Genomic DNA, 27,696 nt, shown 5'->3' on the forward strand with positions numbered 1-27,696 from the left:
ATGATCTAAAAATACCATTTGAAAATGGTAAAAGACAAAATCTTAGAAGAACAAATCTTAGATAACAACCATTATGCTTGATTATCCTCATTCACAGCACCAACTTGAAAGTGCTTTAGTGTTACAGATGTAAAAAAATATGTTATATGAAGTTAAATTCAAAGTTTGGAAATTCACCGTATTAAGCTGGTACGCCTGGTAGTAAAACATTCTTACTGACGCGCTAGCATTATGACAAACATCAAAAAACAATATACTGTAAATCCAAACTGGGTGTGCTCTGACCACGTGGGCTCATTCAGTGGCGGCTCCCCCGACTTGAAGGACGAAGAGGAAGATGTGAACAATGTCAATGTAGAGAGAGAGCGCTCCAAATATGTACTCCTCTGGGTTGATGGCCAACTCACGGTTTCCAACGAGCAGCTGGGTGTTGTATACCAAAAACTACAACCGAGGGAGAGAAGTAAAAAAGCAGAATTAGAAATATGTGTTAATCTGTTGATGAGAGCAGGATGGTATTAAACACAGATGATGTACTTTTTCATTTTTTATTAATCTCACGCATTAAGTGGAATCACATATCCTCATTTGTAGATATTGTAACTGTTACAATAATTGCTCGGGCACACTGTCTGTTTAACACTAGTGAAAGACATGTATCTGAACAAAGCTGGCCAGACATTTCACAATTTCATCCATATCTGAATCTTAGCAAAGACATACCTAATGTTGCTGATATACAAAGTAAACCTGAGGCCATGGTAATGCCAATTTTTTTGAAAGTTAGTATTGAATAAATACAAATTATGAAATGATGGTGGTAGGAGTAAAATACCACTAGGGCCCTTTAGATACATCCATGTATTTGTGTGCCAACCCATCAACTGGATTTCGAAATATTTGACCTACTACAGGAAAGCCGGGGGGGTGGGGTGGGAGGGAATTAAATGTTTTTTTGGGATACACCCCTGGAACCATGAATGTCTCTACACAATTTGACACCAGCGGAACCAATAGTCATCAAGCTATTCTATGTTGGACTGAAGTGAGTGGTAGAAGTAGCTTCTGACAGACAATCCCACCAGTGCCTCAAACTTGGCTAGAGATATTTAAAGATCTAGAAGTAAAATGACAATGAAATTCACTGATCATGTTTAATTAAATGTTGATAAATGTTACTAATGGCCTTGTTTTCTTACACAAAAACCAAGACAAACCTGATGGATTAAGGCTCTAGAAATCCAATGTTCAGCTGGTTGATAGATCTCACTTGTAATGATGTGTTACAAGACTCAAAAACACTCCTACAAATTCATGTGAGAGTAAACTCACCAGAGTGTAAATGACGGCTCCAATTGCAGCATAGAGCATATGCAGCCACGGAACCTGTTGAGTGACATAAGAAAGCCTGTGAATGTGAAATCAGTCACAGAGTAACACCCTGAGCTGATATTCCTCACACTGAGAAACCCAGAGTCGAGAGAATACATTTGACCAGAGTCCTCACATATTGGAAAGACAGGACAACGCCGGTAACAATCCCAATGATCATGAGCACAACGGACGCAATGCAGAGAAGTCCCCCGCAGGAGGTGAAGTCCACCTGTGAGGAGAAACGGGATGAAAGTAAAGGTAATAGGCTTCAAGCCACATGAAAGAGCAGTCAGAATCGTTTGAAAGAATTGTTATTCGGTAGATATGTCATGTTCCAGGCAAAACATGTAATTCATTCATCTGCAGTTGCATCAGACAGAGAAGTTGGATTCACATCTTATCCTGAAATGTTATAAATATTTAAAGGAACCCAGTGCCCCATTGTAACGCGAGACAAAGGAGTTCTTTTACACTGACAACAAAGACATCCTCTGACAGGCCACGGGCTACTGAGCTACAGAGAGGCGCAGTTCACATCGACATCTACCTTGGTTTGGAAGCAGAAGATTGTGACAGCGATGCAAACTATTGCTGTTATTCCCATGGCCAGAAACACTGCCTTTGTTTCATAATAGCTGTAAAAGACACATAGCGATCAAAACATAAAATATCAGGGTGAAATCATCAAATATGTAATGTTTATATTGCAGTTTATTGCTTGAACTGGAGTGAAAAAACAAACCTCGAAATTGTTCCAGACATGTAAGACAAGGCCAGAGTCTGCAACATAAAACATGAATGAAAATGTTTTGTTTTTTCTATCTTACTGCCTTTCTTTGTTTGGTTTTTATTGTTCCAGTTATATTATGGTTTTAGTTTATCCATATCGATCTGCTAGCTCATACACACTCTAACAAAGAATACTTACAAATACCCCCAGCAGCACAAGATTCCATGGGAAACGCCTCCTGAACAACAATGGTGTCAAATAGGAATAAAACATGACATTATCAGTAGTAAAATGATTTTCTCACTGGATCAGTAATGTCAGGACATGCTTACCTCGGTCCTTTGCAGCAGACAAGAATGCAGTAAACCATAAAATATACCACACTATGGAGGAAAAAAAACACTATTAATGTGATTGTATTTAACAGCATGCCATGGAATTACAGTGATGTTTATGTAAAGGTTTAAATCTAATTGGACTGAAAATTGTGATGTTTTTTGTTTTTCTTCCTAGAGTGTAACTCACAAAGATGCCCAGTAGATGCCAGGATATCTGATGACAAACAGCCTCACTGGTTTACTATGACAGCAAAGACATAGATTACTCAGAGTGAAATGCTCCTCATCAACATCAGATACATTAAGCTTTGGAATATATTATACTGCATACAATGAACAGGGACACTTACACAAATGTAAAGACAGCGACAACTGAAAAGGTGACGGCAAGCTGTGCTGTTAAAATCAAGTAAACCTGCCCACAAACACAAAACCAAGCAGTTCTGTTGAGCACACAAGAACACATTTCAGTGGCGTAAGCCTGCATGATTCATCATTAGCACAGAAACACTTGATAAAAATAAATAAATATTTATTTACCTTTCTAATGAAGGAATGCCGAACAGCTGTGCTTTCCCACTGCGAGCTCATAAAGTCATCCATGTCTCCTGCAGAATTGGGATAGTTAAATTATCATTTATACTTATTAAATGTGGAAGTTATCTAAATATAATGCATGGTTTCATCAACAACGTCTTGTAACATATCCACAGAACCTTGGTCTGATGCATGCACTCCGGCAGACAGAGTCGGTATTGTGGTGGGCCTCCGAGATGGAGAGTAGCCAGGGGCTGCCCACGTCCCGGCCTGCGGGTAGACGCCTTCCTGGCCCCAGTAGCCTGGAGGGCCGGGGCTGGGGCTGTAAGATGGAGGTGGTGGAAGAGGGGAGCCATCTTGCTGCTGGTTGGGGTAGTTTCCATACTTAGGTTGGTGAACTGCATCCTCGTAAGGTGGAGGATCATCAGTTTTAGAAGTCATGATCTTACCCTGTTGAGAGGATAAGTGGTGATGAGCAGAATTATACATGTCATCAACAGGTGGCATATTGACAATAGAATGGGGTACAGTTCTGTTATTATGCTGCTGTGTTTATTGTATCTTTGTAATTCTGGCACAACAATTTCCTTCAGGATAAATAACGTCCTATCTTATCTTATCTTAATATACAAGGTAAGCCATAACATCTAACTTACTACTCATATCTGTTCATACTGTTAAACAGTTATTAAATTAAATGTTATCAACCCTTATACTTTCATTGTTATAATAGCTCAATCAAATAATGTGCAAAAAAAACTACAACTCAACCAACAAAGGTGAACTTTTTTGTTTTATTTATGTGCTGGACCAACTCTGCATGTGAACAAATAAATACACCATATAAAACAACCTATTGGTGGTTAACAAATTATATGAGGACAATGATGGAAATAAAAACATGCATCAACCAAAACTATAAAAGAAAGAAATTGTACTCACCTGTTGGCTTTAGCCTGAGATGGGATCAGTGGTGCCTTCGTCCTTTCTCTCTTGGGGTATGCAGTCTTAAGCTTCACCACGGGAGGATGGCATCCCTGTAATAGGATACGTTCACTGAAACTTACACTGATGTGTTTTAGAAAGCATGGGCACTCCGGTTGCTCAGGTTCTTACTCAAAATAATAAAAATACAACTGAAAAACCAACACCACAGACTGTCCTACACACAACTAGGTAAAACATCTCCTAACAATTAATTCATTTTTACCATGTTAAGCATTCTTCCTGAGGATTTTTTTTTACAAAATCATATTCACATCCCAATTGTTGACTGTATTGTCGGACTTAGAGCTGTAGCCTATAAAGTTAACCAATGTCATAGCAGGAATGTTAAGTGTTGCTATATTATTTAGAAGTCTACTGAAACAGGCTTGATTCCATATTGACGTCATACTATGAATTCATTATTTAATTAAGGTGGAATTTTGTTGTAGCATACATGTATCATTCTGTATAGATTAGTAACTTTAACGCAGGGCTAATATTAAAACAAACATGTTGTTTGTGGATGTGGGGTTAATTTTGGAACAGGGTTAATTAAGCTCAAAATAATTTCTAAAAATGAATGTGTCATAGAGAGAAACAACAACACATTTTTTGGGGGGGAAAAAGGAAAAACATTAGAAGTACTTTGAAGCGAAACCACAGTGCATCTTTTGGAAGCCAATTTCCACCATTTACTATTATTATTATTATTTAATTATCTAATCATTATTACTGCTATCTGATGGTTGTTTTTGCTCTAATAAAATAGTGAGTCTTTTTTAAGAACGCTTCTCATTATCTTATGATGCAAAGTCATCATTTTGAGACAGTTTCTCAGAATTAATTTGACTATTTTTCCCCTTTTGGTGGCAAAAATTAACTTCCATAGACCATAGCTTCCATGGATGTGAGATTTAAAATAAAATAAACATGGTTTAAAATTGCAACAGTATTGCTTTATTTTCTTAATTATTCTTTAACATGGCTTTCAGAGTCTTCAAATAAAAAAATAGAAAAAGGGACAAGTGCATACAGAAGCCAATAATAAACAAAGCAGAACTTCACAAGACATTAAAGGAATTAAATAAATTAAAGTATTTACAACAAAAGGCTAGGGCTTTTTACATACATTTATTTTTTATTAATTTAAGGTCTTTAAGACAAATTAAAAAAAATCATTATGAAAACGATATCGCTGTATTGTATTTGTTTTATTGATCTCCTCGCTTCCGGGGTGTGCGTGTCCCATGGAACGTCATTACGTTCCGCTTAGGGGCTATGGAGCTTCCTGACTGGATGGTAACGCTGGTTGCCACCGCATCCTTCTTCTGTTTCTTATGTTTATGTGTTCGCCACAGACGCAAAGTACAAGTGCTCTGGAGAAAAGTAATCAGCAACATAATGGCCCGCACAGAGAAGCCGTTGTTCCGAATCGCGTGAGTATATTATGACCTTCTTAATATAAACATGTTTAGTTTTCATTGCAGTGATTCTCGCTAGCGTAGCTGAGCAACATCTTGTCATTCTTATTCAGAGGCCGACCCACCGGACTGTATTCAATTATTCTCCACATTTAAGCCACTTTGCCAGTCGTCAAAAGTTCTACCCCTGACAGTCTGGTCGAAGCATTTCCTTAAACGACATCAGTAACTGTTTTATTCGGCGTACATACAAACAGAAAAGTTATATCTGCAAGATCAGATTCTTCTGCATGATCTACTACTATCTTGTGCTGCTTTGGTAGAACACACTCTGATATGTTTGGGTATTTTATCCTATGGTTTTACTGGTGTAGCTAGTTAGCACTTTGGCCATACTACATTTGCAGTGGTGGAATGTAATGAAGTATATTTACTCAAGTATTGTGCTTGAGTACCATTTTGATATAGTTGGGCTTTACTTGAGTATTCCAATTGTATGCTACTTTATTATTATTCTACTCCACTACATTTCGAAAGCCAATGATGTACTTTTTACTACACTACATTTTCATTGGTTTAAACAAATCAACTAATAACTAAACATATATATATATATATATATATAAGTTAGGGTATTCAAAAGCAGTATACCATGTATTTCGAATTAGCTCTACATTTACGATTAGTTATAAACACATTAATGCATCAATGATCTGAATCTCTAATGTTATGATTCTGAAATGGGCCACTATGCATAACGTGTACTAGGCATTTTGGTACTTGAGCATATTTTGAGGCCAATATACTTTTGTACTGTTACTTAAGTCATATTTTGAATTACTGTTTTTTGAGTAGTTTTACAATTAAGTATTGATACTTTTCTTAAGTAAAACATCTGAGTACTTTTAGCACCACTGTACATTTGTAGATGTTTCACTTGGGTACGTGTGACCTCCGTGTCATTTAGAAAGATGATAACTTCATGTTGTGGTTAGGCTAGCATTATTAATGCTTGCCACTTAAACCTGTGAACTATTTCCCAGGTACACACTCTACACTAAGACCAGACTTGGCTACTTGTACTACAAGAGGCAAATGAGGAAAGCCCGAGAACAGTACCCTGCTGGACACTCCACATCTCAGCCAATGGAGTTCAATGGTAAGCAGTGGTCTGGATTTACAGGTTACTTTTTGTATACAGTGTTGCTCTTACTCCTTCATTTTTGTAAGACGGTTGTTTGTTCAAACCAAACACAATGCATGTGGTGTACAGTATAAAAGCATATTGTGTTATTGTCAAATGTGCTATCATTTAGTTACATACTATTAACATTATTTGTTAACTTTATCATGCATGCTAATAGTCTATTTTGATCATTCTAAATAAATAAGGTTTAATATTGACCCAAATACTTAATGTTGTTATCCTTATTTGTCTGCACGCAGGTATTAAAATTATTCCCATCCCGGTGCTCTCTGACAACTACAGCTACCTTGTGATCGACACAGCCTCCAGTGTTGCAGTCGTTGTAGACCCTGCAGACCCTCAGAAAGTGCAGGTGAATGCCTCTACTGTCAGATGTGTGCGTTGTGTTTATGTAACACTTCAAAGACTCTTTAGTCTGTACGGTGCTTCTATATCCATGAAACTACGCAGATCCTCTGCAATTACACATCCATGTTTGCTGTACACACTGCCGAAGACAGTTATAATAGTTTCTAGATCTCCTTGAAATAAATGATTGCTTTCAAATTCAGTTAAATGATGTAGGTTTACCACACCTCTGAAGTGCTGCCAAGGGTGAGATATCAACGTTATTGCATTCTCAGAAGCATCCATTACAATCCCACGAGCAAAACTGCCATTGCTGTACTGTGTCGATAGACTGGAGTATCCTGCAGCTCCAAAGGCTTCTGAATACAGTGTTCCTGAGGCTATCTTTAATATGGTAATTGAAGGTTGTGACAGCATTTGTAATCTTTCAGGCAGTTCTCGAGGAAGAGGGAGTGACTCTCGAAGCAATACTCTGCACACACAAGCATTGGTGAGTTTTTGTATAAAAACACGAGGAGCAATGCGCAATATTTGAATGTGTCCACAATACTGGCAAACGGCGGCTTTCTGTTCTGTTGACAGGGATCACAGTGGGGGGAACAAAGGGTTGAAAAGGATTCACAGCTCATGCAGAGTATACGGAAACGCCGCTGATAACATTCCTGGCCTCACGCAGTAAGTCACCGCTCACACGGCTTTGCACAGAATCATCCTGTCCCCTCTGTCTGCAATGGAAGCAGCTGACTGCACGGTGCATTATCATTGGATGATAAACTGTTCCGTATAAACTGCTGAAGTATGTGGCTACCCTAAGCTCAACATCGGCCAAACCACTGGATTCAAGTGTATTTCCCCCAGTGCTGATGTCCAATTCCCCTACATAAACCAGAACAGAATGTATATGCTAATTAAGACAACTTCACTCAAATGTTGAAAAGGATAAAAGAATGATGCAATGCCATTTTTGTCAGTAAACTCAAACCTGACTGGTTGGTGGAGGCAAACAACTGCAAGGTAGTCATTTCCAGTGTTTGTTTGTTTGTTTGTTTGTTTGTTTGTTTGTTTGTTTGTTTCCCCAGCCCTCTCTCACACAAGGATTCAGTAACAGTGGGCCGTCTGCACTTCAAAGCCCTCTTCACTCCGGGACACACAGTGGGTCACATGATCTACCTCCTGGACGGCCAGACGGTCGACGCCCCCTCCAGCCTCTTCTCCGGTGACCTGGTGTTCCTCTCCGGATGTGGTGAGTAACAGAAGGGGGGATCCATCATAAAAAGAATCATACAGAAGTGAAAGAACGAGTTTATGTGAATCACATGACACACAGTGAAAGAGAACCTCTGTGGGGTGTATGTTTGCTGTGGAGTCCTTCTACACACAATGTGACTCTTTGCACCACTTAGTGGGGCCACGAGGTCATAGTGAATTGTTTTTTGCTAATGCTAAGCTAAATAATGTGCTAGATACAGTCAGATATGCATTATGGTCCTCATGCAGAAATCTACCCGTGAAAAAGTAGACTTGAATATATAATTATTTCTCCTGATTGTTTTTTTATATAGAATGATATTTTAAGAACCACAAACCATCCTGTGAAACAGGCATTCAGGAGTGTGGGAGGGTAAAGGTAGAGTACTTATGAGCAGTCTATTCTGTACTGGATTATCTCTATGGGAGAATCCAACATGTGCAGTGTGCAGATACCTAGTGGCTTATCTAAATGTAAGACCTCAAGAATGGTAGTTTTGTACAGCTCCTATATGTCTTGTACGGGGAATGCATTTTGAATTCATAGCGCTGGCTCATATGCCTCCTTTGGATGCTTATCCACACACGAAAATACAAACACACACAGGGCATTAATTTCCAATGTATATCACTGTCATTCTTTCTCTACACTGCTATTACATGCAAGTAGTGAAACCATGCAGGTTCATTTTTGCTTTCAAATGTAACAGGGCCTTGACAATGCTATGTCTTGTTATGAATTCATTTGTTATTACCTATATTGTTTTACACACCCATCTGAACTATAGTAAGGGGTGCTGTTGTTTTGTTTCATTATGCAATATCAGCATCTTGTGTACTCTTTGGGGTACTGCAGGGCAAAGTTACTGTTACTAACCAGCAACCAGCTATTAAACACAGCTTGATTTAAAAAAAAAATGCAACTTATTTTACCTAAATATATTTTTATTTTTATTTTGTATTGATGCCCGTTAATGTGGGAATTTGTGATATGATATTTATGTTTGATTATGTAGGTATCTTTCTGTATTTAAACTTGTATTCCTTTGGATTGTGAGAATCGGCATTTCGATATCCCTGTCTGTATCTAACACACAGAAGATTGTCAATAATGTTGACTTTGACTGACTTCACTTTCCATTTCCAGTATGGATTAACAACCTTCATGACCTCGGAAATTGTTTTTTTCTCTCAATTTTAAGTATTTTAATTTTAAAGTGCGGTCTTCTAACATTCAGATAGTTTACCTTCTTAGGCTTGATTAAACACATAACCTGTTAAGTTAAGATTAGTAACAACAACCTGTTCTTGTTTTCAGGGAGAACGTTTGAAGGCAGTTCCACAACAATGCTGTCATCTCTGGACACAGTCGCCGCCTTAAGTGATGAAACTTTATTATGGCCTGGTAGGAACATTTTGTGATGTGGTTTAAATGTGTTGCTCTGGCTTCATTTCTGTACCTCCATAGTCATTTTTTATAAAGTCCCATAAAGGGCTTTTGGGAGGCTCGAAACGTTTAAGTGTCGTTGTGCATGTAAACTGTATTTCTGTGTCCCATGGCTTTTCCTCAGGTCATGAATATGCTGAGGACAACCTCCTGTTTGCTGCTGAGGTCGAGCCTCGTAACGCTGCCAGGGAAAACAAATCTCAGTGGGTGCTGCTGCAGCGGGCCCAGAAGCTGTGCACGGTGAGAATGATCTATGGCCTGTGTTATGCCTCCATAGCACGCCATCCCAGAGAGGATTCAGCACCTGGAAAGAAAGCTTTATCACCTGCTTTCACAGCGCTGTTCTCCCGGGCTCTCACACTCAAGTCTCATCTGCAGCAGAGCAAAGGTTCACTGTTGAGTGAAGTGTCTATCCAGAATTTAGATGAGTTTTTATCTGCCATCTATACAGCATGGCACTCGAGGCAGTTTCACACATCGGTAATAAAAGGGCTTTTCCGCGGCAGAAATGTTGACTTGTCACAGCAGGAAAAGCAAAGGTGTTACTAATAACATCAACAATGGTTCTGTTATTTCCGAGTGTCCTAGTAAGCTGTGAGACAGCATGCACAACAACAGCCTTCATTAAGTTAATAATTACATCTGTGCTTTCACCCACAAGTGACATGTTAACAAATTAGCAACTTTAGCTCTTCTTGCTCGTTGACTTCTTATTTTGCAGAAGACGAATGAGAGCTTTACATTAGGGAAGATAATAGCAAATTCCTAGTAAAACATTAACTCCTTGTTTCCCTGCTTTTTAACTTTGGTTAGTTAGAGTTGTATTATAAGGATTGGCAATCATTGTGGAGTATTCTCAATTAAATGCATAAAAGGGGAAAGGTAACATGTGATTTATTATGGACTAAAAGGCAGAGATGCAGAAATGCAATGCAGTGGTGGTTTTAGTTGGCAGGAACCACTTGGTACACAATCCTGTTCTGTGAATGAATGACATACGAGTCATTGAGACTACATTCATTTTGAGGAGGGTTTCTTTTTTTAACACGCGCTTTATTTCCAGTGTCCCTCCACTATCGGAGAAGAAAAGCAGTACAATCCTTTCCTGCGGAGCCAATCTGAAGAGCTCCATGTGGCCCTGGGCGTCCAGCAGCTCCAGGACGAGGACTGGACCCAGTTCAGGGCCCGGGTGCTGGAGGAGCTGCGGAAACGCAAAGACCTCTTCAACAGGAGATAGTACTGGAAACACTAAGCAGCTAAACACCTGGACTGGACAGTGGCACCATGTGAAGCTGAGGTACTGAATTAAAAAGGCTAAGTCTGTTCAGAATTACTTTTTTTTCTACATTTAAGGGGCATTACTGTAAGTAATTTAGTTGACCTTTTATCAACGTAAATTATACCACTAAGAACCTTTTCATTACTACATGATACTTTTCAATAAACCTATCACCTCTCCACGTACTGTATTTTATGCTAATTTTGTGTTTCTAGACAGAAAAGTTCAGTTTCTTTAATATAAAGATCTTAATAGTAATGTAAGTGTGCATGCGTAACTTTAAGTTATGTGAGGTCCAAGCAGATTTCTGATTTGTGTGTGTAAAACAGGTCTGCATACTACATGGGTTAGGTACTGTATTTTAAATGCATAGTCTGGGTTACTTTAAGGGCAAATAGAATATTGTTTTGAATATACACTGAACAAAAATATAAACGCAACACTTTTGTTTTTGCTCCCATTTTTCATGAGATGAACTCAAAGATCTAAAACATTTTCTATATACACAACATAACCATTTCGGGGGGTCCGAAAACCAGTCAGTATCTGGTGTGAGGGGTAGGGTTAGGGTAATGTTGTGAATCGAGTGGCCTGTGTTCGTCGTCCATAACATACGCCTGCCCATACCATAACCCCACCACCACCATGGGCCACTCGATTCACAACATTACCCTAACCCTACCCCTCACACCAGATACTGACTGGTTTCCGGACCCCCCCAATAACGTGTCAGAGTGGCCTTTTATTGTGGCCATTCTAAGGCACACCTGTGCAATAATCATGCTGTCTAATCAGCATCTTGATATGCCACACCTGTGAGGTGGGATGGATTATCTCGGCAAAGGAGAAGTGCTCACTATCACAGATTTTTTCAGATTTGTGAACGATATTTGAGAGAAATGGTTATTTTGTGTATATAGAAAATGTTTTAGATCTTTGAGTTCATCTCATGAAAAATGGGAGCAAAAATAAAAGTGTTGCGTTTATATTTGTGTTCAGTGTACATCCTACACATACAGTGTTGCAGGAGGGTAACTTTTCCATGGATGTTGTAATTTTTGTAATTGAGTGTTTGTGAATATTTAATTTTGGTACGGTTCATTTATCAAATTACAAACACTCTTTGCTGTTTACTGTCATTTTGTAATAGAACATTGTTGGGTAAAAGGTCTGTACACTAGCCTTTCATGTGAATTTTTGTTTGCTGCATGAAGAACCATTTTTAAAAGTTAACTCAAAACTTCAAAGTGGTGTTGCTGACACTAATTATTTACAATGCACGTGATTAGACTGCTTCTTTTTTTTTTGGCCAACACTTATAAGATGTAGAACACATGTTTCCCACTTTTGCTGAACCAATTGTTCCACATTTGGAATTGTATTTTTCAAGTGTTCATAGTTGCACAGCGTGAGCGAGATCAGCAATAAATGTGATAGATTTGACTGGTAACGCATTGATATGTATGAGACATGACAGAATGGCTGTTAAAGAAATCATTTTCTTTTTATGTTTACCTTTGGATTACAGATTATCTAATGTACAGGGTGATGTTCATTCAAGCGATTGTAGGCATGAGCTATGTTCTGCAATCACTGCAATGTGTAATATTTAAGAGTAAGTTGGTGATCTTAAACAAATAAAGTTTATTATATGAGAATACAATGTGACCTTGACTGTGGTTTTAATAGCCGATTTGAAAACCCAAATTGTACATATTATATTTAAGGATTTATTATACTGTGACAATACAATGAACACATTATTTCAGTATAATAAACAATCTTCTTCCCACTCACATGACAAATATTCCTCTTCTGTTGTTTGTCAATGTCTCTTTGTGATGGAAATGTGATGCAGCTTTTGTTTAGGTGGAGATGGGCCACAATGCAGAGGAATACAACCTCTAAACCTTTGAGCAGCTGTGAACGCTCTTCAGATTCCTCTGCTGCTCCGGCAGTAGGGCGCGTATCAAAGCACCTTGTCCCCTGGTGATAGTTGACTAAAATGTTTTTCTGTTTGTTTGATGCAGATTCCCATCTTATTTGCATATGTTTGAGTTATGAATACCACCGCATGGGAGACTGTTTTACTTCAGGTTACGTTTTTATGAGGAAATATCAAAGTGAACTCCTTCATTAGAGCTGTGTATATGTTATTTGTCGTCTTTGAGTGCTCAAGACTGACAGCTGAGGTTGTTTTCCAAAACGTCTTAACTTCCCTAAACTCAAATAAGGGAATAACCTACTTTACGCACATGCCGGAGACGCACGGGAGACAAGAATAATCCATTGACAAAGCCTTGTGATAAAATGGAACAACAAAACAAAATATCTTGTGTCTTGGATCCACCTCAGACACAGCATATTAAAACAGTTATAGTAATTATTACACAATATAATGGCAGCATTTGAATGCCTTTGTAAATTATAAACCTGTGATAAACCATCAGAAGCAGCATTTAGGTATTAGCTCCTGAAACTCACAGCCCCTAATACTCTTAGAAATACATATATATACTAACAGATATAAAAACATTATTTTAAAACAACCACAACCAGAACATATTGCACTCATGAACAGCAACTCAATATGTCATAAAATAATGTGCTGTCCAAGTATAGTGTCTTGTAGATCAATGGGTATTTGTATTTTCTATTTTATTGTTATTCCAAAATAAATAAATATAGAAGAAACAGTTCATGTGAGTACTGCTATCACCTGTGCTTTTCCTGCCTTAAAATGTCAACATGTGTGTTGTTGAAAAGGCTGATGCCAGATGCCATTTAAAATAATAAAATCAGGAACAATTACTTGACAAGATGATGCCAAACTGGTATTGTTATTCTGGTAAAAAAAAGGGATACTTTTCAATATTTTGTTTTAATCTTGGTGAAAAAACATTTAAGACATCGTTTTTTAAAATTTTTAGGAAGTTTTTACTTATAAACTTACACTTTAGAGTTTTTTTTACAGGACCACATCGATTAGTAATCGTAGTATATTTTAAACAATGTCTTTTTAAATATTGTATACAATTGTATATATTTAACAATGTCTTATTATATATCAATGATTTTGAAAAACGAAAAGCAGAATTTTATCTGTATAAAATGTTTTTTAACATCCCACATTTTGCAGTTGAATTTGGCCAGCTGAATTAGAGCCACTTGAATATAAATATACTGAATATATTAACAGTGACATTTGGATTCTAAATTTGTAAACATTTAATCAAAAAAGTGAAAACGAGTAGATACATTAGTTCAATGCATAATTATTCAGTGTTATAATTAATAGAATTGATTTTTAATTTCAAAATCCGATGGTACAGATTTACTTCCATATCCAACAGTCGAGAGTCTGCACAGGAGACAGGGCTGTTTAAACTACTGTTGTCTGATTGGTTGTTCTATTCGTTTACAACCATAGGAAAACGAAATATAAATGTTCCTTTTAAAACTGTATTGGTAGGTATATGTATTGGTAATATATTTTGTATAATACGTCTAAACTAAAGTCTTCTCCACTCACTTTCACTGACTGCACTCTACTCCGTGCTTTTATTCTGATAACGTCAACGTCACAAGCCGGAAGTGGATACGGAAGTGTCACCAAACAGTTACAGGTGTAGTCTCCAGGCACCTCGTCTGTCACAAATTAAAGCTTCTCAGTCAAGATGTTGAAGGCGGTTATTTTAATTGGAGGCCCCCAGAAAGGTGAGCATAACACAACTCCTTCCTATCGTGTTTTCAGAGTCAGCTGTGCTTCGTTAAAGCGAAGCTAGGTGGCTAATACCAACAAGAACTCCAAAGACCCGAATAGCTTGTTTATATCACTGACGTGGCATAATGAGGGGACCGCACACAAACAAATGACCTAATAGCCTAATCACTTGATGATTACAACGTTAAATTACGCGATGTAAATAACAACACTGTCTATACATGTAGCTTTTACAGTTATGTTGCTGTTTATACCCTGCCTACTATTTATTATCATTTGCTCATCTAATCTCCTTGTAGAGCCATTATCTCGTATCAAGTCAACGTAATCCCATTTATAAATGAGTTTTTTTAGGATGATAAAGTACCTTTACTAAAGGAAAGTGTTTAATAATACGTGTTATCTTTGCGTTACGACACCCTTTTCAGTTCGGCAGACATTCAGTTCATACATATTAAGATATAAGTACCGTAAATGTAAAGCAAGGAATTACGTTTGACATAGAAGTTTTAAAATAGTTTTGCAATGTGCAATGCATCCCCTTTGTTGTAGTTAAGGAGTGATCTGTATCCATACAAGATACTAATAGCGTATAGCCGCATACTAGAAACATGGATTAAAATGGGATCTGCATTGTAATCTGATGTAAGAGTAATCCCCCGCATTGCTTTCCAGGCACAAGGTTCAGGCCCCTGTCATTTGAAGTGCCCAAACCCTTGTTTCCTGTAGCTGGTGTAGCCATGCTGCAGCATCACATTGAAGCATGTGCCAAGGTAAGTGCCACTGCAATACGAGAGCTTTTCTCAATGTAATGTACAATGTAGGGTGATTCTGGATGCCTAACTAGACTGTATTAGGGTTACATTGTAGATATGTTCTATATTCAAGTGAACTATTCTATTAAGTTAGTTACCAGTTATGGGGGTTGTACTTGAATTGATCCAAATAGAAATGAGTCAATCTGCATAAATGCATCTGTTCATAAACAGTTCATACAATCTGATAAATACTTTTTTGTATTACAAGGTACCAAATATGAAGGAGATTTTGCTCATCGGCTTTTATCAACCGAATGAAGAACTGAACAGATTCCTGTTCAATGCACAGCAAGAGTTTAAAATCTCCATCAGGTAAAGAAACAAAGCTCTTAGTCTTACTCGACTACCTTACTAAATAAGAACATTCATACAGTAACACTTGCATATTGACCGTTCATAGCTATGACTTATATACTTTGTTTATAAAGACATTTTCACAGTGTACTTTTTTTAATACACATAATTAAACAAATAAAAGAACACTTATTTTTTCTTAGATGTGCTAAACTGTGATAGTATTCCTAAACATGGTAACACTTTCTATGACTCCCATGTCTACAGTATAATACATTATAAACATACTTTTGACCATATCTCCGTGGTTAGAGCTGGCAGCCCATTAAATGTTTCCGCTGCCAGATACGCAGGTTCGTCACACGAGCCCTCAGAAGCATTAGGCAATGTCATCCCCGCTGTCTGCCCCTTTCAACACTATCTGGAATAAAAACACTCTCTGGCCCAAAACACATACTTATATTGCCCTCTTATAGCACTTTATAAAGGTATAGTTATAGGCGCTATGACTATTGTCGTAACACATTGTAAATCATTGTTTATTGACAAAGTATAATAATACTTAATATTAATTGTCACTAACTGTCATTTTTTCAAAGTAAAAGAAGTTGTGTATTATAATACTAGTAAAAGTCGGCAGTGGTTGGAGAAGTATTTAGATGTTATACTTAATTAAAAGTACCTTCAAAATTGTACTTAATAACATTACTTAAGTAGATTCATGGACATAAAATAAACATGACATTTATTATTATTTGTATTAATAAGAAAACATGAAGGACAGAATATTTCTATTTTCTTTCTTTATTTTGAGAAAGCGGCAGGTAATATAAGATTATTTTCTTCTCCCTGCTCCTTTTTGGGTATGGTGTGTTTACAGAGACATGTTTTGTAAATAATTGTTATACATTGAGTTTGTGCATACGATGAACTGAACAAATGCAACATGGAATGGAACAGTTGTAATATACTATAATCAAGAATTATGAATAGATAGTAATTCCTTTTCCTATGTTTATACGATGCTATTAGTAGAATTCAACCCATTTAAAGTATGTTTATAATACGTTGAAGTCATGGTCTTGATAGAAACTGCTGCTGCACCGCTCCTGCTGAATGACTGCAGGTTAGCTGATCTTCCTGACTCTGCACCACAGGTATCTGCAGGAGTATGCTGCCCTTGGCACCGGGGGTGGCATCTATCACTTCAGAGATCAGATCGTGTCCGGCAGTCCAGAGGCCTTCTACGTTCTGAATGCTGATGTTTGCTCAGCGTTTCCCCTTGCAGAGATGCTCAGCTTCCAGAAGGAACACGGAGAACCAAACAGCTTTGTTATCCTGGGGACAACGGTGAGACTCATAGAACTTGTTAGATCTGGTCAAAGTAAAACTCCAAAAGGTTTTTCTTTCTGTTAGTTATTGTGTCTAGCTTGCTGAATATAATGAAATATGAGATCTGGCTTCTTGGATGTCAAATTTTGATTTCTAAATTCTATTTGTTCAGGCAAACAGAAAGCAGTCCATGAACTACGGCTGTATTGTTGAAAACGAGACAACAAAGGAAGTAAGTAGCCCTTCCTATCTTCTTTCCACTTCTAGCCACTCATTACTGTCTCATCTTAAAATAACAACAACTCTTCTTTTTTATTCAGGTCTTGCATTATGTGGAAAAGCCGAGCACATTTGTGAGCGACATCATAAACTGCGGCATATACCTCTTCACCCCGGAAATCTTCCAGCATATCGGTGCTGTCTTTCAGAAGAACCAGCAGGACATGTTGTTGTGAGTTGAAGCTCTCCATCTTGGGGATGTGTGTGTGTGGGAATGCATGTGGACATCATTTATTGCATTTCTTTGCTTTCTCTTCATGTGTCCTTTTTCCTTCCCTTCTCATCCCTGCCATGATTACTGTTTGCTCACACAATCATCAGATATCCATACGATGGGTAAGTGAGGACCCTCAGGCTACGCGGTGTAGTGATAGAGCACTTAGTGTATGGTGTGAGCTGTAGAACCCAGGAGAAGGCTGCGACTGCCCAGGCTGCTTTGTGAATGCGTGTGTGCCTTCTTGGTGTCCCCTTTTCTTCGTCCAATTATGCATCTCCCATTTTGCCTGAGGTCTGTTTTGGTTTATTTACTTATTGTGTGTTTTGGCAAATTGTTGTGCTTGAAACTTACACTACAGGATATTTGCCTATCTGAGAGTACTACGGAATAGTTAGACAAGTATGATTATTTCCTTTCCATCAGACACCTAGATGAGATGACTCTCATATCTGTTTTGTAAATATGAAGTTAAAGCCAGCAGGCGGTTATAGCTTAGCTTAGCATAGAGACTGGAAATGATGAATCAGCCTGCCTCTTTCCGTAGGTAAGAAAATCAAGATAATTAACAGTAGAGCCGAGAAACAGTCTGTGATATTATACATTCTGGATTTTATTCTTCAGTTTTTGATTAGGTTAAACAAATGACATACAGTATATGTGCTTTTTTGTTATCTTTGGATCAAGCCAGGCTAACTTTGGCTTCTTTTTGTGCTACGTTAAGCTACCTGGCAGCTGGCTTTGGCCTATTTAATGTAGGGTTGGGTAATATATAATTATTATTATATTGATATTGTAATATTAGATTAGTAATCTTCTTATATTTGTAATATCACATTATCGTTCATTGTGATATTTACGTTATCTATTCCCGGTTTTAAAGGCTACCTTACAGTAAATAGCCCTAAGGCTTTTTAATCTTCTCATCTAACTGTCAGTATGCAAATACAATGTTCCCAAAATGTAAAACGTTTGCATAGAGTAAAGACAAAATCCACTTGCAAAAAGGTTAAAAAAAAACCCTGCTATGACCTTATCGTAGCTTACTCTCGGAGTTTAAACTCTGCATCCTGCATTTTTTGTGATTGTCCGTTGATCTTTTTAAGGACAAGCATTTAACTGAACTGACTGAGTTTTCTTTTTCTCTTAATATATCCTTGTTGTTATTTTAGGTTAGCTAGCAAAACGTCTTAAAAGGTCGTTTGCTTTTGTGAAACTTTGTTGCTCAGCTACCATGAAGAATTAAGTAATGGGTGTGTATATTCTGATTTATGTATTTGCTACACTCCCTGCTGTGCTTTTAAAAAACGTTTCCTGTCTGCTCACAGCCTAAATGTGCATGTGGCTGCACACTGGTCACTCACAGAAGCCATAAAAACACATGGGATTACTTTATGGATTTTTATTTGTGTAAATATTTGGAGATTTGACACTTTCCCTTTTTATGTTTTCTAACGCTCACTGGTGTAAAGCACCTAGCATTTGGCACCCCAAGGACACTTGAAATATATTAAGAAAAGGTCAAGCCACGCTGTGCATAATTCACCTGCCTAACATCAATAGCACTTAAATCAAGCTGGGCACTGAATCAGCAAAACTGTTGAACTCATCAGAGATGCTTGATAGAAATGAGATGGGTTATACTGCAAAATCTCTAGGGGAGCACTTTGCCTCTAACCACATCCCCTCCTTTTTGGTAAAACTTCGATTATGGGTGCACTCCTTTAAAATATTCTTTTCATCAATATTTAAAACTGTTTCATCTAGGGGCTCTCACAATACACTATGCCAGAGACCCTGATTAATATGGAACACATACTCTCTTCTACTTAAGTTTTGGTTTTGGTTGGTTTTGGATCACCACTAGGTAATAAGCCCAGCTCTGACACCATCAAAGCTAGCATCATGATGCATTTCAACTAACTGAACTCAATTTATTCTGGGGGATGGATTGTAGAGCAATACATTCATGTTTTATTTGGCTTTAGCAACATTTGGAAATAAGGATACCACTCGGTTGCTTCTGCCCATAAATATAGGTTTTTAGAAATATCAAAGACTAGTTTACTAATAGTGGGGTAGGGCTAGACGATCAGTTGTCAGCTCATGGGTCGTATCATTGGAAAATAATACATGGAGGTATTATGATGGACACTTCCTTTCTAATTTGATAACAATATGCGCATTTTAACAGGAAGGCTGATGTACTTGCTAAAGTTCTTGATTAAATGAGCAAGTACTTTTAATGAGTCAAGCATTTAATTAATAAAGAGTTTAAGATAGGATTTACCGACTGACGTATTCACTTATTTACTCACCACGAAACATCCAATATCATGTATATCATCATAAGGGTAGATATTGGCTCTTAAAGTAGGGCAACAGGAGTACAAACTCATCCTCAATTATTTAAGTACATATGTTTACTTACACCCTCTCCGATACCAAATATTATAATACAACTCTAACTGCATATTTATAGTTCATAAGATAGTTGGGGAGAATGCTAGTCCGTGAGTGTCAGTGTGTCTAATCGTCTGTTTAGTATTTCACTTGCGTTCACTATCGGGCCACGTCTTCTGTGAAATCCTGTGCCTTTTTAAAAAATAATATTTTCAATTTCAATACATTTTTCAAAAGAATATCAAGATACATGGCAACCACACTTGGATAGTGGCTGAGTTTAGCTTGGGTGTTACTACAGTAATAATTGCATTATTATTGCATAACATTATTCATCATATTTCCTGGTTACATCCCATCTCTGTCTTGGATTTCTAACCCCTAACCCTGTGCACAAGATTGTTTTTTAATAAATGTGGCCCCCAGCCCTGGTTTGTGACTCAGTGCCGTAAAGTGACGATGTGTCTCCTGCAGAGAGGAGCCAACCAACGGCTGGCACCGGGCAGAGGCCATCAGGCTGGAGCAGGACATTTTCACTGCCCTGGCGGGACAGGGCAAGCTCTACGTGTATAAAACCCTCAGCTTCTGGAGCCAGATTAAATCTGCAGGGTGAGTGCTCATTTCATAAATGCTGCCACATTCAACAGCACATCAATTCGTTTTTGTGACAACACTGTAGCCTTTAAAAAGGTTAGAGAGGAACAGAGACTTCGGACTGTAAATCATATCGGCTTAAATCAAAAAAAGTATGGCATATTCAAATTGAACATAGTTTGAGAGTATTATTAATTGTTCTTAAGCAAATACAAATTCATACTTTATATGTTGTTTTTTGTACACCAACTATTACTATTACTATTATAGTATACTATTGAGATCTATATTTTGATGCTAAGCATTTGTTGTATGTTTGTATTTGATTCCTAGGTCTGCGATTTACGCCAGTCGGTTGTACCTCAACCAGTATCACACCACTCATCCTGAAAGACTGGCCACAATTAAAGAGGGGGGGCCTAAAATAAGTGGTAAGAATTATTACATTACACTATATTTCATTTAGCTGACACTTTTATCCAATAAGTGCAATCAACAATGAAGATACATACTCAGAACAGCAAGAATCCTGCATGTACATTTTCTTTCAATAGGCCAAACCATTTTAAGTGCTACTGCATTATCTTCAAATACACCCGAGTCTTCCATAGCTTTGTTCTTTTTTATTGGAGACAAAGCTATTCATACTTTCACTCATTTTCCTAGGTAATGTCTATATTCATCCTACAGCAAACATCGACCCCACTGCTATGGTAAGCATCCTTTCTCATTGAGTTGCACTTTACATCTTGAACACATTTAAATTAACAGAACATCCTTTTGTGTACAATATGTAGCTTTTCTTGGTAAAAGAAAAGATGGAGAATACAAGTGTATCTAACTTTTTCTTTCCTTGTATTGCTCCAGCTGGGCCCCAATGTCTCGATTGGCACAGGAGTAACGATTGGTGCTGGGGTCAGAGTTCGGGAATCCATCATCCTTCATGGTGCAACTCTACAGGTGAGGGTGTTCGGACACACGGCGGGAATTGTATCCTCTCCTGCAGTGGCTTGGTTATTTGGTGTTCTGCCATCCACTGCAATGCACAGTAGGTTATGTCTGAATTAATTGATGATGCCATTTTCATCTGTTTACCACACAAGCAGATGAACTAACTCTTATTGTTAAGATAGGTTAAAGGTTTTTGCTAAATAAGCAGCAAAACATCCATTGCTAAAATGATTAACTTCCCTCAGAGTATAACTTTGTATGAAAAAAACAGGTGGTGTTTATTTAGAAAGGCAGCTCAAGTGTCCTTGTAGGAAGTATGCAATAAAAGACAATAAGTCACCTGCAGTCTGAACTCATTTCGGAGGCACCCGGTCGTCATTGGAGACATGGGATTAAATTATGCAAGCCTCCAAATCGTTAAAAATGACATCTTTGTGAGCGGCACGGGCAACACTATTTCCTGTTCGACACAAGCTTGAAGATTAATTCAAGACAAGTCACTGTTGAAGTGTGGATAATGTTTCTAATACAATGTTAGGATGTCCCCAGGATGAATGGGCAGATAAATCTAATCCGCTCACCTCACTTGAGTTTAAATTTGAATATTAAAGACTCTGATTAGACTGTTTGTCTTACCTAGAAACATTATCTAACACAGCTCGTAGGAATACCTGAAATACTTTGTTTTTTCTTTCTTGATCTTTACGTCATTGTACAGTCAATTAATTAACTGTTGATGTTTTCTGTCAAATGGCTTTCCTGTAGGATCACTGCTGTGTTTTGAACAGCATTGTGGGATGGGACAGCACTATTGGCAAGTGGGCCCGAGTAGAAGGAACCCCGAGTGACCCTAACCCAAATGATCCCTTCGCAAAGATTGACAGCGAGACGCTCTTCAGAGAGGGAAAACTCACACCCTCTATTACTATTCTGGGTAAGCATGCTCTGACCTAAGAGAAACCTCAGTCCTACATGTGTAAATGATCATATATTAAATAACATAATGCATTTTGCTATTAGCATCTTTTTTTATGTTCTTGACATAAATGAACAGTAAGTGGTTATAATGAGAGATCTGCTTTCATTTTTCTAAATGTAGTTTGCTTAGACCAAGGGTTTTATGCTGGAATCCGTTCCGTAAAAAATGATTATTTTTTTACATATATGTCATAATTGTCATATTGGCCTTTTACATTTTCGCAGTAATAATCAGCTACAGGAAAGCATAACTGAATCACAGACGTGTCATTGTGTTATTTAATGCAAAGTGTGCATTGTTCAACACTTCTTTCACTTAGTGCCCAGAGAAAAAGGATCTATCTTAGTCTATTATTTTCCGTAAATGTTTTATTTTCTTGTACATTTTATTACAGTTTTACCTCTAAGGGTTCTTTTTCTTCTTTCAAAACAAACCAGAAATGTAAAAACACATCAAATGATAAATGCCAGGAGTGCGTTTTTAAAACTGAAATATAACGTTCTCATGTCCTGCACAGAGACTAATCACCGGCCTTGGCTTTCTCCTCAGGTTGTAACGTGACCATCCCTTCTGAGGTCATTATACTCAACTCGATCGTCCTACCACACAAAGACCTCAACCGCAGCTTCAAAAACCAAATTATTCTCTAGTTAATCTTACTCGGGCTTCTGTCCACTTACTGTCACTGATGAAGAATGCTGCTGCACACACAGCGCCCTGCCCTCTGAGTTACTGTATATAAGACGTCAAATATCAAGATAGGGGGATTCATTCAATCATTTTGAAAAATTGTTTTTTTATATTTGTCCTTCAGCCCTTTATGCATCACTGGGTGTCAGTAGCATTAACGGAAAGCTAATCAAGCATGTTGATTCTCCTTGAAAAATGCTGTCATGCCAGGGGTTTAAGTTGTTTTCATGTTAACTTTACCGAACTGTAAAATTACTACGAATATTAGTGTAATATATTTTCTTGGATATAATATGATGTTAAAAAAAAAGGTGTATAGACAACTACGCTCTGTTTTTCTCAAGGGCATCCTTGATAAACTTGAGACTTGTTACTTGAGTGTGAGAAGAGGAATTATTAGGGAATAAAAATCCCTGGCCACTGACTGTGGTGATTATTTGTGTGGAGCTCTTGATTAAAACCGTTAACCATCGTCATTGGTTGTCTCAAAAATTGACTACCACCAAAATAAATCAGCGGGCTCGAGATTTACGTTGCAATCAAGTGATGTTGCCTTTTTAAAATGTAAACTAAGCAGGGGGCCTGGAGACGGCCATATAAGCAGCAACACAAGATGCTTAAATGGTGCTTCCGCAATCACTGGAGGAACTGTTTCAATTTATGGATACAGCACATTAACATTTACTTATTAAGCCCTCGAGCACTCATGATCACTTCAGCACTTTTGTTCCAATTATTGCGAAGAGCGGTCTATTAAGAAGCGATTTTAAATTGGGATACAGGAAATGCAGAATGGTATACTTAATCAAGTCTATTCACAAACTACCCTCCAGTGACAGGAGGGAAAAACAAGTTAATGTAAATGTGTAGGTAAATAGATTTCTATATGTAGGTGCCTGTGCTTTCCATTGATGATTCAGGTGCCTAACTTCTTCAAAAAGCACTGCCTCATGCCAGTCTGAGGGCCTGTCATTGAAGTGTTTTATCCTCTTTGTGGGATGGTAATTAATTAGCTAAAACCCCCACGCTCCTCACATGAAAGGCAATCTTAAAAGTCATTAGATCTAATTGGCTTCCACTCACAGATTTTTAGATTTTAGTGTCTCTGCTCCCCTTGCTGATTTAATATTCTTGTCCAGTGTTTTTTTTTTTTAGGGGGAATGTTTTTTCTTATCTATTTTGTAATTCTAAAATCCATTGTTATAACCTGACATCAGAGTTTCAATGATACCAATATAATATATGTTCTAATGTCTTGACAGGCATACATAGCATAATACTGTATTGTATTGAGTAGTAATACAAATTAACGGATGGCAATGGTAACAATACTAGTCTTTATCTGAAATCACCAGCTGAGGAGAAATATGAATCTTGTCAAGTATGCAGTGTTAATTTAAATAGATACGGTAGTTAATGATGTAAGGAGGATTCATTTTTCAAAACTTCCTTTCATTTTTAGCCGAGTGCATGATAGATACAAGTCTGAATCCAGAGTGTAACACATAATACAAATTCAAATGCCCATTTTTACTGGACCTTGATATCTATGATTCTCTACACACTATATATTTGGTGCAGTGCGTTAACTAATCTTCACAGGAAATACTGCCAGTTATTTTCAGTGGAGGAGGAATTGAGAGACAATCAACTCTGTAAAATGCTCTTGAAACTTTTCATGATAATACCATTACCAGTCGACACAAGTAGTGTTGGAATACATATTATTGCTCATTGATAGATCAAATATAAATTGTCTGTCTTTGACAAGGAAAATCAGGGAATACTCATTAAGTTGCATATCCAATGTGTGACTAAGTAAGGCAAAGACAAGGTGAGGCAGTCATATATATTTGACACAATAAAATATAGTATAATTTCTTGAAGGGCAGCAGGCTAAGACTGAATCATACTGAAGGTGTTTTTCTTCCCATGACATATTAGCTACTCATTTCAGGCTTTTAAACTAACACCTTCTCTAGTCTGACAAGCCGTTGTTGTGCCACGACTTGTGTTTAAAACAGGGCAGTCGGTACGATATAACAGGCCTCCTGTAAGTGAAGCGTGAGGAAATCCAAAGTGTCGCTATTAGCCTCTTGAAAGTCTCCAGTGGCTCGATGCTTCCTGTTTCTAACAGGAATCTCTGCTGAGGACACATGTTCAAGTTATGAGTTGATCAGAGGGCTTTAGGATGTGACAGTTAGAGGCATTGTTTAACTAGAAAGGCAAATGAGGGCACAAAACTCACAGAGGTGTTTGTAAATGTTCACATTAGTGCCTGATTTAGAAAACCTCTGCTGCTAGATTACAGGTTGTAGTCATACACAAATTGAGAAAAATACACCTCTGGGATAATATATGAACACAGACGCAACATTTCCAATATTATCTTGCCAAAACAAAATAAGGCAAAAATAAACCAAGAAACAGCTGCAGTAGTCATTGTAACTCCCCAGAAGGTGTGTGTAGGTGTGATGTGTGTGTGCGTATGGCAAAGGTCAGGGAGGGTTTCCACCTGAGAGATAGGTGGAGATTTGCGTGTCTGTAAACTGAAAGGGTGAAGCCTACTATAAGCCTTAAGGACTGACAAATGAGCTGTCAAATAGAAACTGACGTCTCGCACTGCACACATTCATACGGTAAGGAAGAATAGCATTTGCCTTTCATGTCATGCGTCACCAGTAAATACTAATGTTGTGCTAAACTGTGCCCTGAAACATCAAAGAGCGCCTGTTCCCCACTTCTCCAAAGAGGTTTAAAGCGGGCGTTTTTGTTCCTCACTCAGCAGATGTGCTGTGTTCCAGAAATGTTAAGTCAGACTTTTTGACTTCTGACTTTGATAGATGTGGTGTAATAACCCCTGAAATAGAAACGCCAACTGGAAGGCAAACTTGTCTCAACACTGAGGGTTTAAAGTTACAGTTATGGCACCAACATGACAGCACAACACCGTGTAGAAAGATGTAGGCTATTTAGCTTGTTTAGTCTTCTTAGATGTACAAGGTATTGGCTGAGCATAACCTATTGTGATTTTCTTTCATATCTGTGGTGTCATTGGTTATGCCTGTAAGTGTATCAAGTGGTAAGGAAATTACTTTACATGTAGAACTTGCCATGAAATACAGTATACAAAATATGTTCTCATTGTGTCATTATTTTGGGAAGTATGCACAATAAGCAACTCAAATCTGACTGAAGGAATAATCTTGCATTTGTATTAACAAGATGTTGTAAAATGTAAAAATTGTCCTTCAACACATTTGCATAAACAAACAAACACCATCTGTTAATTTCAGCCACTGCCAGCTATGCTGAGTCAAGGTTCAGCATGATAAATACACTGACATATTTTTGCTCAAATGTTAATAGCCTGACTAATATTGCTGTGATTCATAACTTCATGGCACTAAATACCAGTTCCAAGAAAAAAAGAAATGTGTTGTTGTAGTGCTTACTCTCTACAACTTTGAATGCAGCATGAAATATAAAGTCATGAAGTTTTCACGCTGTTTGATTAAAACCAAATGTTCATGTATTGTTTTTGTGCCTTTCACCGTCTGCTTTGGCAAGTTTAATACCGAGGAGCTAAGCCAAGTCAGAATCCCCACATTGAAAACAGTCTTAGTTCCACTTCTCTTCCCTTTATAAACTCAGCAGCTCTTTCTCGTTTTGGTCAGATTCCTCTGAGCACAGGATTTACCACAAACAATGAGAGAATCACTTAATGTGGAGCAGAATGACAGAATGGAAATTAAATTGTGTCAACTTGTTATTTTTTAATGAATTGCAAAATTCTCTGATTTACAATGTAGTTTGTTAGCTCAGCTCCTTTCAATCCCTTCATCCCTCCAACACCACCATGTCTAGACCCTGGGAGGGGGTTCTAATATTGGTTTCCCCCTCCCCAAATATATATTTTAACACAATGGGGTCTAATCCCCAACACTATTACATTCATCCGTGTATTCTTGGCAATAAATACAATTGTGTTCAATGAAATCAATCATCAAAGTCTCCCCTGATTGAAACTAATCTAGGCTTAAACAAACACTGTACAGTAAATCTATGTCTATGTTACAATTGTCATGTTCTATCACAGCTGATGTCAGAGTGTAAGAAATAACTGACAACCAGTTGAAGAATAAACATTTAATTAATTAATCACAAAGGACATTTTATTTGTTTTTTGTTAAGGAGGGCAATGGGTCTATTACAGCTTACCGCTCTTGCGCAGAGTGACATCAGCTCCCTTGTGATCCATATTAGCCAGAGGAGACTTCTGCTCATCATTCAGGCTGCCAATGTATTTTTCATCGACCAAAAACCCCAAATCAACTGCATCTCCAATTGAAGGAAAACCAACTTGAATGGGGAAAGTTTGAAACTATAGAGAAGCAAACATCAAGCAGCGATGCAATTCAACAAAGATACAAATGACACAAACAGCGGCAGATCCAGACGGGATTTCTTATAAATAAATACATATATTCTAGCCCTCATAA

At 37.7% G+C, this 27,696-nt stretch overlaps 3 protein-coding genes across 4 annotated transcripts; 2 read left to right on the forward strand and 1 right to left on the reverse strand.

The window, feature by feature from the left end:
• Positions 1 to 50: 50 nt before the first annotated feature.
• Positions 51 to 3,420, reverse strand: LOC117466439 (protein lifeguard 3-like). The gene is made up of 11 exons (XM_034109663.2): positions 3,159 to 3,420; positions 2,983 to 3,050; positions 2,793 to 2,857; positions 2,630 to 2,683; positions 2,437 to 2,487; positions 2,303 to 2,342; positions 2,117 to 2,154; positions 1,922 to 2,009; positions 1,508 to 1,603; positions 1,333 to 1,386; positions 51 to 444 (listed from the first exon to the last, which is right to left on the reverse strand). Exons 1-11 carry the CDS (start codon positions 3,418 to 3,420, stop codon positions 295 to 297), a joined length of 966 nt encoding a protein of 321 aa, XP_033965554.1. The 3' UTR covers positions 51 to 294.
• A 1,823-nt stretch (positions 3,421 to 5,243) lies between these two features.
• pnkd (PNKD metallo-beta-lactamase domain containing) lies at positions 5,244 to 12,579 on the forward strand. The gene is made up of 9 exons (XM_034110137.2): positions 5,244 to 5,402; positions 6,431 to 6,546; positions 6,834 to 6,946; positions 7,374 to 7,432; positions 7,525 to 7,617; positions 8,022 to 8,185; positions 9,509 to 9,595; positions 9,762 to 9,877; positions 10,701 to 12,579. The coding sequence occupies exons 1-9, from the start codon at positions 5,245 to 5,247 to the stop codon at positions 10,872 to 10,874; spliced, it is 1,080 nt and encodes a 359-aa protein (XP_033966028.1). The 5' UTR covers position 5,244; the 3' UTR covers positions 10,875 to 12,579.
• A 1,923-nt stretch (positions 12,580 to 14,502) lies between these two features.
• Positions 14,503 to 26,334, forward strand: gmppaa (GDP-mannose pyrophosphorylase Aa). 2 transcript variants are annotated; one of them, XM_034110050.1, is made up of 13 exons: positions 14,503 to 14,633; positions 15,316 to 15,413; positions 15,667 to 15,770; positions 16,910 to 17,102; positions 17,257 to 17,316; positions 17,405 to 17,535; positions 17,685 to 17,699; positions 20,455 to 20,589; positions 20,908 to 21,005; positions 21,241 to 21,287; positions 21,442 to 21,534; positions 22,291 to 22,459; positions 23,054 to 26,334. In XM_034110050.1, the coding sequence occupies exons 1-13, from the start codon at positions 14,594 to 14,596 to the stop codon at positions 23,152 to 23,154; spliced, it is 1,284 nt and encodes a 427-aa protein (XP_033965941.1). In that variant the 5' UTR covers positions 14,503 to 14,593; the 3' UTR covers positions 23,155 to 26,334. The 2 variants fall into 2 exon arrangements, with proteins under 2 accessions (XP_033965941.1, XP_033965942.1); XM_034110051.1 differs by lacking the exon at positions 17,685 to 17,699 and having other exon boundaries at positions 14,504 to 14,633.
• Positions 26,335 to 27,696: the final 1,362 nt, after the last annotated feature.

The sequence above is a fragment of the Pseudochaenichthys georgianus genome, chromosome 21 (assembly GCF_902827115.2).
Source record: "Pseudochaenichthys georgianus chromosome 21, fPseGeo1.2, whole genome shotgun sequence".
Classification (NCBI taxonomy): Eukaryota; Metazoa; Chordata; class Actinopteri; order Perciformes; family Channichthyidae; genus Pseudochaenichthys; species Pseudochaenichthys georgianus.